General features: G+C 47.2%; 2 protein-coding genes across 2 annotated transcripts in view; one reads left to right on the plus strand and one right to left on the minus strand.

Moving 5' to 3' along the window:
* LOC119301912 overlaps window positions 1-3,286 on the minus strand; it is a 7,993-nt gene extending 4,707 nt beyond the window's left edge. Inside the window, exon 1 of the mRNA XM_037578904.1 lies at window positions 2,462-3,286. Within this exon, the coding sequence (XP_037434801.1) occupies window positions 2,462-3,213 (752 nt within the window). The 5' untranslated portion in view covers window positions 3,214-3,286. The remainder of the gene's footprint in view (window positions 1-2,461) is intronic.
* A 67-nt stretch (window positions 3,287-3,353) lies between these two features.
* Window positions 3,354-4,822, plus strand: LOC119301914 (protein WHAT'S THIS FACTOR 1, chloroplastic-like). The gene has a single exon (XM_037578905.1). The coding sequence runs from the start codon at window positions 3,457-3,459 to the stop codon at window positions 4,660-4,662; it is 1,206 nt and encodes a 401-aa protein (XP_037434802.1). The 5' UTR covers window positions 3,354-3,456; the 3' UTR covers window positions 4,663-4,822.
* Window positions 4,823-15,155: the final 10,333 nt, after the last annotated feature.

The raw sequence follows: 15,155 nt of genomic DNA on the forward strand, positions 1-15,155 counted from the left end.
TTAGCAGTCTTAACACAGGACTAAATATCCCCCTACAGTTAACTCTTCGAGGTTCTATTTTCAGCTACTAACCCAGTTGATCTGGCTAATCTTGCCAAAAAGAAAAATCAAGCAAATAAAGAAAAGCAGTGCCTGAACCCTAGAACTAAAGCAAATATAAAAAAACATTGTTCCATTACTTTAGAGAACGAAAATCCTAGAATCCTTATCAGGACAATTTATACTTTGGAAGTATCACGAAAATCCTAAAATCCTTATCAGGAGGCTTTAAAAAGGATGAAAGGAGGCAAGGCGATGGGCCCTGATTGTATCGCCATTGAGGTGTGGAAAGGTCTCGGGGACATAGCGATAGCATGGCTAACCAAGCTTTTCAACCTCATCTTTCGGGCAAACAAGATGCCAGAAGAATGGAGACGGAGTATATTAGTACCAATCTTCAAGAACAAGGGGGATGTTTAGAGTTGTACTAATTACCATGGAATTAAGCTGATGAGCCATACAATGAAGCTATGGGAGAAGAATGACAAGCGTGACCAAAAATCAGTTTGGTTTCATGCCTGGGAGGTCGACCATGGAAGCCATTTTCTTGGTACGACAACTTATGGAGAGATATAGGGAGCAAAAGAAGGACTTGCATATGGTGTTCATTGACTTGGAGAAGGCCTATGATAAGATACCGCGGAATGTCGTGTGGTGGGCCTTGGAGAAACACAAAGTCCCAGCAAAGTACATTACCCTCATCAAGGACATGTACGATAATGTTGTGACAAGTGTTCGAACAAGTGATGTCGACACTGATGACTTCCCGATTAAGATAGGACTGCATCAGGGGTCTGCTTTGGGCCCTTACCTTTTTGCATTGGTGATGGATGAGGTCACAAGGGATATACAAGGAGATATCCCATGGTGTATGCTTTTTGCGGATGATGTGGTGCTAGTTGACGATAGTCGGACGGGGGTAAATAGGAAGTTAGAGTTATGGAGACAAACCTTGGAATCGAAAGGGTTTAGGCTTAGTAGAACTAAAACCGAGTACATGATGTGCGGTTTCAGTACTACTAGGTGTGAGGAGGAGGTTAGCCCTGATGGCCAGGTGGTACCCCGGAAGGACACCTTTCGGTATTTGGGGTCAATGCTGCAGGAGGATGGGGGTATTGATGAAGATGTGAACCATCGAATCAAAGCCGGATGGATGAAGTGGCGCCAAGCTTCTGGCATTCTCTGTGACAAGAGAGTGCCACAAAAGCTAAAAGGCAAGTTCTACAGGACGGCGGTTCGACCCGCAATGTTGTATGGCGCTGAGTGTTGGCCGACTAAAAGGCGAGATGTTCAACAGTTAGGTGTGGCGGAGATGCGTATGTTGAGATGGATGTGTGGCCACACGAGGAAGGATCGAGTCTGGAATGATGATATACGAGATAGAGTTGGGGTAGCACCAATTAAAGAGAAGCTTGTCCAACATCGTCTGAGATGGTTTGGGCATATTCAGCGCAGGCCTCCAAAAGCTCCAGTGCATAGCGGACGGCTAAAGCGTGCGGAGAATGTCAAGAGAGGGCGGGGTAGACCGAATTTGACATGGGAGGAGTCTGTTAAGAGAGACCTGAAGGATTGGAGTATCACCAAAGAGCTAGCTATGGACAGGGGTGCGTGGAAGCTTGCTATCCATGTGCCAGAGCCATGAGTTGGTTGCGAGATCTTATGGGTTTCACCTCTAGCCTACCCCAACTTGTTTGGGACTAAGGTTTTGTTGTTGTTGTTGTTGTTGAAGTATCACGAATATGCCAGACATGGAAATTGGCAGAGGCATCAGGCAGCCAGCCAAACATGTGGTTAGGCATACTCTTTCAGTTAACACTCGCTACCAGACAACAAAGCATACCTGGATTGAGCATTATATACACAAAAAGGAGACAGAAAGAATGAAACCAAAACCAAATAGGACCAACAAACTGATGGTTAGATTACAAATTTGTACTAGGTATGCATGCAACACAATCAGAGGCGCTTACAAGGAAACAAACAGGAGCACTATGTATGCAAGTATTACCAAAAGGCAATAAAAAATTAGATGCCAGACATCTTGAAATAACACCTTGCAAATGCTACTCCAACTAGAATAAAAACAAAATGGACTTATATAGCCAGAAACCCCACTGTCATGATGCTTATGTTTCTAATATATATTCTAATGCAGTTATGCTTCATCTGGTTACTGAAATCAGTATCATTGACTTCTTAGAAGACATTTATTTTCATACTACAAAACCCATTTCTCTACAATATAAATATGAGAAGGAATCATGATCCTTGTGAGAAGCACTGCATCCATTCACAGCGCATCACATTTGGATCATAAAACCTAAATCATTTGCGCATAGAAGGTTACAACACCTATCAAGTGTCAACCATCATCCACTATCACTAGAATCAGAACAAGCTATACACATTGAGCAGAACAAACCTAACATAGCGGCGGCAATTGATCCAGGCAGCACGCTCCTTCCGTTTAATCCCAAGGATTAGCTTCCACCCACGGGGCAGGTGGTCACCGAATATGGCTGCTTCCACAAACTTCCTCCGCCGCCTCCGACTCCCCCACTGCCCCTCCAGCTCATTCATGAAACCCAGCAGCTCGGATTCCAGAGCCAGTCCTGCAGTCCGATTCCGTATCTCCTCCCCATACGGATCCACTAACTCCGCGAGTCTAGCCAAATCAACAGCCACCCCCTTCGGGTTCGTCAAATCCCGGTCTGGGTCCGGGAGCTGCTGGATCGGCACGGAGGCCACGGGGGGTGCGGGCACCGGTATCGTGGGTGCGGGTATGGGTATAGGGGGTAGCTGTTGGAGTGGAATCGGCGGTGGTGGTGGCAGATAGGAGGGGTCGTCGCGCGCAAAGAGCTGCTGGAGGTGGAACACAATGAGGCGGTTCTCGGAATCCTCCTCGGTGGGGGCGGCGACGGCGGAGGAGGAGGCGGTGGTAGGGGTGAGATTGTGGGGGAGATTGGTGGCGGCGCGGCGGCGGGAGAAGGTCTGCTTGCGGGAGCCGGCACTCTCGTTGAAGACGGCGCGATCGATCTTAGGGGGCGGGAGGAGGTCGGCGTCGCGGCGCCCGCGGCGGGGGTCGACGGCGTAGGGCGATGCGGCCGCGAGCGCCACGAGCTCCGACTGGGACAGCGCGCCAAGGTCCACCACGGGCACCACCTCCGTGCCCATGGCGGACGGCGGCGGCGGCTGCGATTGCTGCGGAAGGGCAATTTGGGGTTTCGGTTTCGTTCCAGGGGAAACGGAAGAGGGCATGGGGCTATGCCGAGGATAGAGAGAGGAGAGGTCGGATGAGGTGGGGTGGGCTCCAGATCGAACGGCTGTCCTCGCATCAAGGTTCGTGCGCTCCACTGATCAAATTGAAACACTGAGCCCCCAACTCCACCGCGAGGCCGCCGCCGCCCGAGCATATCGATGGCGCGCCGCCTCTTCTCCGCCGCGAGAGCTCTCGTCCCGCCGGTCCCAGTGCCTGCGCCGGCGCCGGTGCCCGCGTCTTCTTCCGCGGCCGCGGAAGCCGCGGCGTCGCTCCTGCCGCTGCTCCCGTGCAAGCGGCGGAAGAAGCTCCTGAAGAAGCTCAACAGCCCGCGCATCGCGCCCATCGAGCCCGAGGCCGACCGCCGTGTGCCGGCGCTCGACGCCGTCCTCGACCGCGACGCCGCCTTCCGCTTCCTCTCCCGCGCGCGCTCCTTCGTGGCCTCCCTCCCGCCCCCGCACCGCATCCCCCTCGCCGAGGCCGGCAAGCTGTACCGCGAGCTCGGCTTCCCCCGCGGCCGCAGCGTCTCGCGCGCCGCCGCCCGGCACCCGCTGCTCTTCCACCGCACCACCGTGGGCTCCGTCCCGCACCTCGCTTTCACGCCGCTCATGTGCTCGCTCCTCGAGGAGGAGCGCCGCGTCCACGAGGAGCTCCTCCCCGCGCGGGTGCTGGCCGTCCGGAAGCTCCTCATGCTCACCGCCCACCGCCGCCTGCCCCTCGCGAAGCTCCACCACTGCCGCGCGGTGCTCGGCCTCCCCGACGACTTCCGGGACCGCGTCCGCGACTTCCCGGACGACTTCCGCGTCGCCGTGGACCCCGACGGGCTCCACGTCCTCGAGCTGGCGCGCTGGGACCCCGCGCTCGCCGTCAGCGCCCTGGAGCACGACTTCATGGTGGACGAGCGCCGCGTCCGGCGCACGTTCCGCTTCTCCGTCCCGCACCGCCGGTCGATGCCGCTGGACGGGGAGGAGGCGGAGAGCCTGGACGCGGCGACCACGTTCCCGCTGGTCTCGCCGTACACCAACGGCGCGCTGCTGCGGCCGTGGACGCCGGAGGCCGAGAAGTACCGCGTCGGGGTGGTGCACGAGTTCCTGAGCCTGACGCTGGAGAAGCGCGCGCTGATACACCACGTGTTCGAGTTCAAGGAGGAGCTCGGGCTCACGCGGCACATGTACCAGTCGCTGCGGAAGCAGACCCGCGCCTTCTACCTCGCCGGCACGGAGATGAACTGGGCCGTGTTCCTCCGGGACGCGTACGACGACGACGGCGTGCTCAGGGACAAGGATCCCCTCGTGCTCTTCAACGAGAAGCTGCAGGGCTACGCGTGCATGACCGAGATGGATCCCAGGAACACCATTGCTGAATGAATGCTGATGGGTGATCGATGCTGGAACTAAATTTGCTTCATTTGACCTTTGTCATGTTGTTTGTTCAGGTTCAGCTAGTTCATACTTGTATTGGCTGTAATTGGACGCCTTGTCTGTTGTGCAACGAGTCATATGCTAGATCTTGAAAATACAGGTTTGGGGCGGCTGAAAATACGCTCATGTTAGAAACTTTTCCCCGGAACCAATACCCTCTCCGGCGATTAGGGCTCGAGTGGATATTGGCGGCGCTAGTTGATCTTCGGCAGGGCGCACCGGATTTTGTTGCGGCGGGAGATGGCAATAGTGACTAATAGCAGCAGAAAGGTGAACGCCGGCGTGTAATCGCTCGGCTCGGTTCGTCGTCAGATGGAGGAAGCCATTGGAAAACTTGATATCACGGAGGAAGAAGCGGTTCCTCTAGTACTTGACGATTCTTTTGAGTGTTCAAAACCGAAGTGGCCACTAGCAGGAATGATTCTTTATCACAACTTGTTTCATAGTATCAGACGATATCTAGCGCCCTTCGTTAGCATGGGGAAATCATTGTGGTCTGGTATTTCGTCTGCTTGAGGAGAACATGTTATAGGCTGAATTTGAATCTCAGCGGGATCAAGATTGTGTCTGGGAAGGCTCATCGTGGCATGTCGGTAAACATGCAGTGATTTTGAAGGGGTTTGATGAATGTACGCAGCCATCGGGACTCGCTTTTGATAGGCTGCGGGTATGGAGCAAAGTTGTTAATCTTCCATATAATCTGAGAAATGATACATGGGCTTGGTATAGATCGACAAGCATGCAACTCCTTTGCAAATTGACCTGTGGGAGGTTTTCTAAGGGTTCATGTCACCACTGATGTAAAGAAACCCTTGAGAAGGTGGGTTTGTGATTGATTCGACAAGAAGGAACCATAGTGATTGGTAGGATATCCAATATGAACAAATGTCTCACTTTTGCTTTTCATCTAGTCACTTAGGCCACTCAGATCTTCTCTGACCGACTCCGGCATGAAGGATGAGGAAGGCAACTGGTCGTTTAAATATGGACCGCAATATCTGGGGAACGTTCCCTGGGAGCATTTTTTTCAACGAACGCCAAACTTGCCATGCCAAATCAACTAGGTTGTCGTGGTAATTTTGTAAGAATTGACATGTTCAGAGGCGAAAATTGTCATGTAGCGTGTTTACAAAGTAGAAAAGTTGCTACGTTTCACTGAAAAATTGTCGCTCGTTCGATCGTGATCAGACGACTTTGGGGTTGTTCCCTGAAAAAGGCCTCCCGGGAACATTCCCAATTATCTTTTCCCTTAAACATAGCCTGAGGGCAATCGATGAAAGGTGCAAGTCGGGTTTTGGTGAGAACTCTTCAAAGGATCAGCATGACTCTCAATATAGCAGGAAAGAAGCCAATTCTTCGAACTCGCAAACTAGCAAAAATTGTGAAGTTACATCCCCTCTGAAACCGGCGTATTAAAATAAACGTAAAGGGGGCTGCAACAAAAACAAGTTTATCGCAAGGTAGAGATGCCACTTCTAACTTAGCAAACTCATCAGGACATTAGTGCAGATTTGATGGAGCTCAATGGTGAGTCGGCTACCGAGAAGGATGGTGATGAAGGCGATGAACTAGAGGATGAGAGGGATTATGAGAAAAGATGCCACTCCACCTAGTTCTGATAATTCTACAGTGGCAGCCCTTGCCCATCCCAATGAGCTTCATCAATTGGAACTGGCAGGGGCTTGAGAACCCCGAGACAGTTCGAGAGATTCTCGAGATTGTGAAGCAAGGAGGGGCCTCCTATTGTTCGTTATGGAAACAAAAATTAGGGGTAAAAGAGCCGAACATTTGCAGACCGCTCTAGGTTTGGTTGGTAGTTTGCCCGCCGATACAGATGGACTTAGTGGTGGTGATGGTTTGTTCTGGTCTAATCAAGTGGATGTTAAACTTCAGATTTTGGCTCGGCTCATTTATTGATGTTACTGTTAGAAGTAAAAAAAACCTCACAACCGGCTTCACCGTTTTTTATGGCAAACTGAGAGCTGAGAATAGGCACCACAGTTGGTGATTCTTGCGTACTTTGCATGCTATTAGGCATAGTGTTTGGTTTTGCATTGGCAATTTTAGTGAGACGTTCCATGCAAAAGAACACTTGAGTGTTAATGCCTATCCAGAGTGCTGGATGTATGTCTTTCGCGATGGCGAGCGCTAGGCGCCGGCACACCGGCCCAAAATTTGGGCCGGTGGTACCATGTACATCAGATTAAACACTTTTTAGCCATGGACTCTTTCATCCCTATCATGCAGTTTCTTTTTTTTTCCCTACAAATCACGGAAGCATGCTTCGGCCTCTGGGGCACGAGCGTAATGGACGAGTGACATGACCTGCCGGATCTCCACTGCTCGCCGCCTCTCTCCGTTGCTCGAATCCGCCGTCATCGCACGCCCTCCTCATCTCGCTGTGGTTCCAGCATCATCCCTTGCCGGATGCAGCTCTGTCAAACGCGGGTCAGTAATTCGCGTCGCTCAACATAGCACGACATCGCCGCCCCTAGCTTGCCGTCGTGGTCGACCTAAACCACCGGATTCTTGCGAAAAAACACATCTCAGTCAAAAGGAACTCCGGTGGTCACTTGCAACAAAAGCAAAAACTGGTTCCAGCAAAAAAATACAGTGCTTCCAGCAAAACGACCCGAGCAACTAGAAAACCAGTAAAATCGCTTGAAGCAAAATAATTCCCTGGATCCAGCAAAAATTAACTACGGTTCCAACAAAAACAAATGATGCAGCTCCCCCATCGTGTTGTTCTCATGGACGGTTCCAGGAAAGAAATGCAAGTTGTAGCAAAATCGATACATGGTTCTAGCAAAAAATACCTCTCTCCCCGCCGCCCTCTGTTGGTCATAGCACCACAGACTATTGGTTGCAGCTATTTGCAAAGCCGGTTGCAGCTTCCCGTAGTGCCGGTTCCAGCAAACGGCGGCGTGCCGTCGCAGCTCTGGAGCAGCCAGTTCCAGCTCCCCGCAAGGCTGGTTGTAGCACCGTGTGATGCCAGTTGTAGCAGCCCGCGGAGCTGGTTGCATCATCGGTGTCGCTTGAGCTCGCCGTTTGCAGAGATGGTGGCTGGGCGCAGCATTTACGCATCCGCCCGTTGCAGCCTTCAGCGGGAAACAGAGGGCTGATGAGGTGGGAGGGAGGGAGGAGAATGGAGGGACTCCAGTTAGATAAGAGGTTATAGCGGCGGGGGAGCTCGCTGGAGAAGCAAGTCGGCGGATCGAGGAGAGGTGTGCCCATCGATCGCTTGAGAAGAGAGATGGGGAACGATGGGAGGGAGAAAAGAGAAAAAACGATGAAGGGATAAGAACGAACAGAGATAGAATGGAAGCTGAGAGGAGATGCGTGGGATTTGGACGTGGATCCACATGGACGCGCGTCGTCAGCGCGCGACCGGCCCAAAACATAGCCGGTCGTCGGGCTGCAATGATTTCCCTTTCGCGATGTGGTGGCTGAAACTCCTTCCAGGATTTGGGTTGGATAGGTGTTCCCTTTACTTGGGATAATAGACAACAAGGCAATGCCAATGTTAAGGCTATATTGGATCAAGGGCTTGTGTATGATTCCTTTCTAGGCCTTTTTTATTATGCAAGTGTCAAGCACACTAGTTTAGCGGAATCATATTACTGTTTTGTACTAGCAGAACTCAAAGCTGCATCACTGAATGATTAGCCAAAGACACCCCGTACGTTGTGGTACGAGAATGTGTGAAAGTCCCACTCTAACTATGATTCTTTTGTCAAGGATCTATAGCAAGTGGGGGCTGATCAGAGGGGTTTAAGTGGTGTCATTGAAGCCTTATTGTCCATCCAATAACATTTAGGCTCTTGGGGCATGAAAGAATTCGGTGGTTTATCGATAAAAGTTTGTAGGTTGCAGCAAAGGCGTGAACGCTTAAGAACTGCCTTGGTTTGCGTGGTCCATCGGCAGAGGAAATGGTAGTGACAACGCGGTTGAAAGAAGCTTTACGTTAAGAGTCAAGAGGAAGCATGGCTTAAACAACATTCCTATGTGCAATCATTGCGTAAGGGGGTCGTAATACTAGTTATTTTCAAGCCCAAGCAGCTGGTGATGGTTCTATCTGTGTTGATCCGGATGATGTTAGGGAAGATATTCTCAATTTGCACAAGTCATTGTATCATTCGTGAGGTTTTAACGAGATGCATGAATTGTTAGATGTTTTCACTCCTCGGGTCTCAAAACCTATGAATGAACTTCTTGAAAAAATTGCAGTTGAGGAGCTGAAGAAAACATTGTTTGACATAGCACCGTCAAATGCTTCGGGAGCTCATGGTTTTACTATTGGTTTGTACCAAAGTCATTGATATCAAAAACAAAATATTTGTTCCCCTTGATTTTTGTGTTCAAATTTCACTTTTCTTTGACATATCCAAAAAATCATAATATAGGCACTATATGTAAGAGCATAGGAAGAAAGTTCATGGGGAGTTCATCCTCCTCTTCTTCAAAGGAGATGAGTGTAGGATCAAAAGTATGTCTAGAGGGGGATGATTAGACTACTTAACCAAATAAAACCTAACATTTTCCCAATTTTAGTTGTTGGCTGATTTTGGCATTTCTAGCAAGTCAAGCATCACCCTACACATGCAATTCTAAGAGTATAGCAGCGGGAAGTAAGGCATGTCACATATAAGTAAAGGAGGGGTTTGGAGAAGGCAAACGCAATGGGGACATGAAGATTTTTGACGTGATTCTGATAGGTGGTGCCATCGTACATCCACGTTGATGGAGACTTCAACCCATGAAGGTAACGGCTGTGCGAGTCCACAAAGGGCTCCACCCACTAAGGATCCATGAAGAAGCAACCTTGTCTATTTCATCATGGCCTTGTCCTCGCAATGTGGTCAATAAACAGGATATTCACTTCAGAGACATGGAAAATAATGAAAATAACCTTTTGTCATATTCTCCAAGATCGACGAGCCTTCATGATTTGATACTGTCCATGAATAAGTATCTTTTCACCTCTAAGGGAAATGGAGTAGGTCGACAAAAACATCATATTGTGACTAAGCGCAAGTCTGACTCGACCATGATCAGGCATCTGTATAGGAACAATAAAACTGGGCAATTTCTATTTCAAGAAGAACACAATTGTAAAACTGTGTATAAGCAGGAGTCCATGAACAACATATATAACAGAAAGTATCTCATACCATCAGTTTCTGGACACAGTTGGACCCGTTCAATGTGTGCACCAGTAACACACATATCCCACGTGGCTTTTCACCATTGGAATGTTGCACAAGGTCCTCAAGACGATCAATAAAGTGTAGGAAATGGTGGATGTCGTCCCAGTCAACTTCAGTGCCATTAGTAATAGTGGGGTTCTTATCAAATAACAAATGAGGAGTGTCATGCACTTTGTAATAACCTACGCGTCTCACCAATTATAAGAAATATTAGTTAGAAGTAGCATCATTGTGAGAGAAGGGAATCACAAAATTGTTGCTACTTCTAAAGTCAATTTGTGATTAGTTAGACAGAATAGGTGGATTACAAAGTAATAGAGGCAACATGCAAGAACTAGATACAAAACTAACATGGATGTACTATTGTAACGACGTCGGGATGGATGGTCGATCACAGGGATGACAAGACCAGGTTCTGCTATTTCCATCAACATTCGTGTGCCAACTTTCAGTCTATAACACTTGACAAAGTTTATCCAAGTTCGGCCATAAAAAAGGAGCGATTTTGTTGGTTAATGAATCCTAGTGTGAACTTATATCCATGGCGTGTCTCCAATGTGACCATTATACTGGTGTATTCAGTTATGGCAAGGCCGACCTTCTTGAGTACATGTGTTCTGGTGGAGCAAGGGATGCACTGCAGGAAAAATAATACGAGAACACAATTTATTCGCTGTCCAGATCTAGGAATAATTTCCTCTTTCATGTTAGTGTTGAGTATGATACCAGTACCTTTTATTCAAACTAGCACAAATGCCCGTGCGTTGTAACGGGGAAAAAGTTTAGTTCACATGGACCATGGTTGGCGGGGTCAAGGAACGATGTCACGGGACAATGGTTCTTATGTCGAAAAACATATGCATCATTTGAGCATCATGAGTTCACTACATGGAGTTTAAGACATGGGGTATGATTCAGATTAAATTGATCTGGTTGTCAATGTTTTCTTATGGAAAAACTTTTGATGTATTCATAACTTCATTGCAATATAAAGAACATCAAAAATAATAAAAATGTTAATTTAAAAAATACATTGTGTGTTTCAACGAAAAATAAAATTAATGCAAATTTAGTCAGGAATATTAATGCCAATGGCCATGTCCGGAAAGAGAATCCTAGTTCCTATGACCAAAGGTTGGCCGGGTCAAGGAACCATGTCACGGGACAACGAACGCTGATGAAGAAAGATGCATCAATTGAAGATCACGACATGGAGTTTGGAACATGGGTAGGATTCGAAGTAAATTGATCTAATTGAAAATCTCTTTTACGGAAAAACTTTGATTTATTTGTAGCATCATGACAATATAAAGATCATTAAAAGTAATGAAATTTAAATAAGTTATAAAAACTAAATCGTGTGTTTGAACAAAAAAAAAATTGAGATAAACAACTTTTGGCTCTGTGATTGAATAGTTAGGAGGACAGTGATATTCCTAGCCCATCAGGATTCAAGTCGTAGACTTGACATAGATGCTCGCATTATTTTAAATTTATTTCAGACTTCCACGAAAGTTCGTTCAGTGGGAAAAGATGTTCCTCCCACTAAAGGTTCTAATAAGAATAGGGTGTACATATATGCGTTCATAGGAATAAGTATATGCTCGTGTTTGTGAGGGACTTCAATTATACTGTGTTAAAAACCCTAAAATATGTATCATGCATGTCCTTCTTTTCTTAAGTAACAGGAAAGGATTAAAAAATTGAGATAAACAACTTTTGGTTGTGTGTGTTCCACCCGGCACGTACTCCCTCCGATCCTTTTTACTCTGCATATAAGGATTGTCTGAAGTCAAACTTTGTAAAGTTTGACCATATTTATATGAAAAAATATTAACATCTACAGTGCTAAATTTATACAATATGAAAGCTAAGGTCATGACGCATCTAATGTTGTTGATTTCACATTCTGAATGTTGGTATTTTTTTTGCTATAAATTTGATCAAAGTTTACGACGTTTGACTTCAGACAAATCTTATATGCGAACTAGAAAGGACCGGAGGGAGTACATCTTAGTCGTCGCCTGGATGCCTCGCTCTACAAAAAAAGGCCATTCCACCGCTCGTTCTATTTTTCGTCGCTCCATCTCTCTCGTCCCTTTTCTTCACTGAAGTAGGCACAGGGCAGGGCAAGAGCTTGTTGCGGCGAGAGGCGACGCAGGACCGGCGCGACCCCGCTGCCTTGGCTAGTGGCGCCTGTTGAGGGGCGAGCTGGAAGCCCAGCGATGCAAGGGCCGGCTGCGACCCCGCGCTTGTTGCGGTGAGTGGCGATGCCCGGCTGAGACCCCGCTGCCTATTGTTTCGTGTCTGCCTTTTCATCCTTGAGATTTCTTCTTTCGCCTTCTTTTTTGATATGGACAGCGATATTTGGCAACAGTATGTCCGATAGAAAATTTACCTTACCTGCCGATCACTCGCCAGCTAACCAGACCGACCACCCCGCTAGCTAACCAGGCCGACCACCCCGCCAGCTAACTAGGTCGATCGCTATACAAGGCCCAATAAAAAATGTCATCCCCCCACGACGCACTTTCCAGATCACAACTTTCCCCCACCCCCTTACCTCCCACGCAAGTATACCATCTCTCACCCTCCCCACCACCCACACGCCCCTCCCCACCACCCACCCGCCCCTCCCCCTACACAGCTGCTCAAAATCAACACCAAAGACCTACCCCTCCTCCAGATCTGGATCAAACAAGAGCAGATCATCAGGGAAGCGGTGGAAATTACCAGGGATACGACGAAGAAATCACCAGGCAACATCACCTCACCCTAGTAAGAATTAAAGACTCATCCAAAATCTCCAAAATATTCTGCTTAATACAAAGACTTACCCCACCACCACCCACCCCTCCCAATGTGTGCAAAAATTACCATCCTTTCACCTCTAGAAAACAGAATAAGCAGACTTCTCTCATAATTTTGCCTATTGCAGTGACTTACCAATCAACTAATTGCAAAATTACCAACCCCTCGTAGTTTTTCTTACCATCTTTATGCAACAAAATAGAGTACCCAAAAAATACCACATTCCCCTGCTACACTAAACACAGATTTTGTGTTCTACCATGGAAAAATAAAGACAAATAAAGGAGAGAGGAACCTTTATTGACCACAAAAATCATTCTCTCATACAATGGAAGATGCATTGCAAAAAAGATTCATTTTCCAGTCTACAAGAATGTTATACTGCATGAAGTAAACAAGTTATCAATCTGTACAAAGAAAAGGTTATCATCCACTTTAGCTAAGTACTAACATTGGATAAAGAAAAGTGCTGTCTTTTAATGGAGATGCTCATGTTGTATTGTAAATTGTCCTGTTTAGTGTTCTTCCCAATCACCCATGCGATTCTTGCCTTCAAACACCGGTGTAAAGAGTAAAACAAAACAATGAGTTTCAAAAAAAGAGTGAACACGTGTAAATGTGTACTAACGTGCAAATGTAAAAACAAATCAAGCAGGAGTAGATAAATGGATGCTAGCAGAGGAGATAATGCTGAGGATGGAGAAGGGGGTAGAATGCATGAAGAAGGCGATGCAGCGCGCACAACAAGCAGCAATTCAGCATACCCAAACATCATGGGGACAGGTAAAATTACCAACATTACTGTTTACATATCATCATGGAATGAAAAACCCAGTCTTATACTTTACTATTGAAGTGGGTTTAAAATTTACCAGCATTGGTGCACACATATTACCAGGTCCAACAAATGCAAATTACCAGGGTTTTTTAGGCATAAAGAATACTTTACTATTGAAGTGGGTTTGAAACTTACCAGCATTGGTGCACACATATTACCATGTCCATAGGATGCAAATTACCAGGGTTTTTTAGGCAGAAAAGAATGCTTTACTGTTGAAGTGGGTTTGTAAATTATCAGCATTGGTGCACTCATAATACCAGGTTCAGAGTATGCAAATTACCAGGGTTGTTTAGGCAGAAAAGAAAGATACATTCACTGAATCTTCAGAAAACTACCATGATGGAAAACTGTTATTTATCATGTAATATTCCACTAAATCTGCCAGGCCAAATTGCAGGTGCTCGGGCAATCAGCGCAAACAATAGCTTGCCCAGTGGTGTAACAAGTGCACATACTGCTGGAACAAATGCAAGCACAGGAGCTGGGAGCCTTGGAGAGCAGACAATAAGCGAACCAGCAACTCCAAAATCTGCTGGGATCGATGCTGATATGGAAGGCAGCAACATGGAGGCATATTCCACACCTAAGCCACCTTTGCAAGGGACAAAATTTGACACCCTGGAGAGCGCACGTGACCACTAAAGCACCTACGCGCGCAGGACCGGCTTTGCAATTAGGCAGCAATTCAAGAAAGAGAGGGTTGATGGAACTATAAGCAGGGTGCTACTAGTTTGTACAAAATATGGCAAACGACATAAGGACAGGGATGAGCTGCAAGATGTGGAAAACCTAGCTAGCATTGTCAAGAAAAGGAAAAAACGAAAGTTGTTAGGACTAAATGTGAAGCGCACATGTACCTATCCCACGATGATGCATGGTGGACTGTTGACCGTTTTGAGGACACCCACAATCACCCCCTGATCAAAAAGCCTTCCCTAACAAAATTCTTATCATCACATCGGTACATTCCGAAGGAGGAGCAAGACTTCTTGAGGGTTCTGCACGGATGCAACGTTGAGACTGCGAGGCAGATGCAGCTGATGTCATGGTTCTACGGGAGCGCAAAAGACGTACCCTACACGACATAAGACATTGCTAATCAACGAGCTAAGTTCCGCTTAGAGTACCGCCACAAGGACGTTGGGAGCACGATTGCATACTTCCAAGAGATGAGGGCCAAAGATTCATATTTCTACTAGAGAATCAAACTTGATGATGAGGACAGGGTTGAGAACTTGTTCTGGATAGATGGCGCATCACGCAGGGCATATGCAAAGTATAATGACTGTTTGTCGTTTGACACGACATACATGACAAACATGTACAAGATGCCGTGTGCACCATTCATTGGAATTAATAACCATGGTCAATCCATCCAGTTTGGGTGTGGCTTCGTTCGAAACGAACTAAAGGAAAACTTTGTGTGGCTATTTAACACATTCCTCCATGCAATGGGTGGTGTTGCCCCTAAAAACATCATCACAGACCAGGACTTTGCAATGAGGAGTACGATCGACGAGGTCTTCTTGAACATAATACACAGAAATTGCCGCTGGCATATAATGAAGAAGGCGCAAGAG

This window comes from Triticum dicoccoides, chromosome 5A (genome assembly GCF_002162155.2).
Source record: "Triticum dicoccoides isolate Atlit2015 ecotype Zavitan chromosome 5A, WEW_v2.0, whole genome shotgun sequence".
In the NCBI taxonomy this organism is placed as follows: domain Eukaryota; kingdom Viridiplantae; phylum Streptophyta; class Magnoliopsida; order Poales; family Poaceae; genus Triticum; species Triticum dicoccoides.

Coding starts and splice junctions, on each gene's coding strand:
- LOC119301914 (XM_037578905.1), top strand. CDS start 3,457: ATGGCGCGCCGCCTCTTCTCCGCCGCGAGAGCTCTCGTCCCGCCGGTC.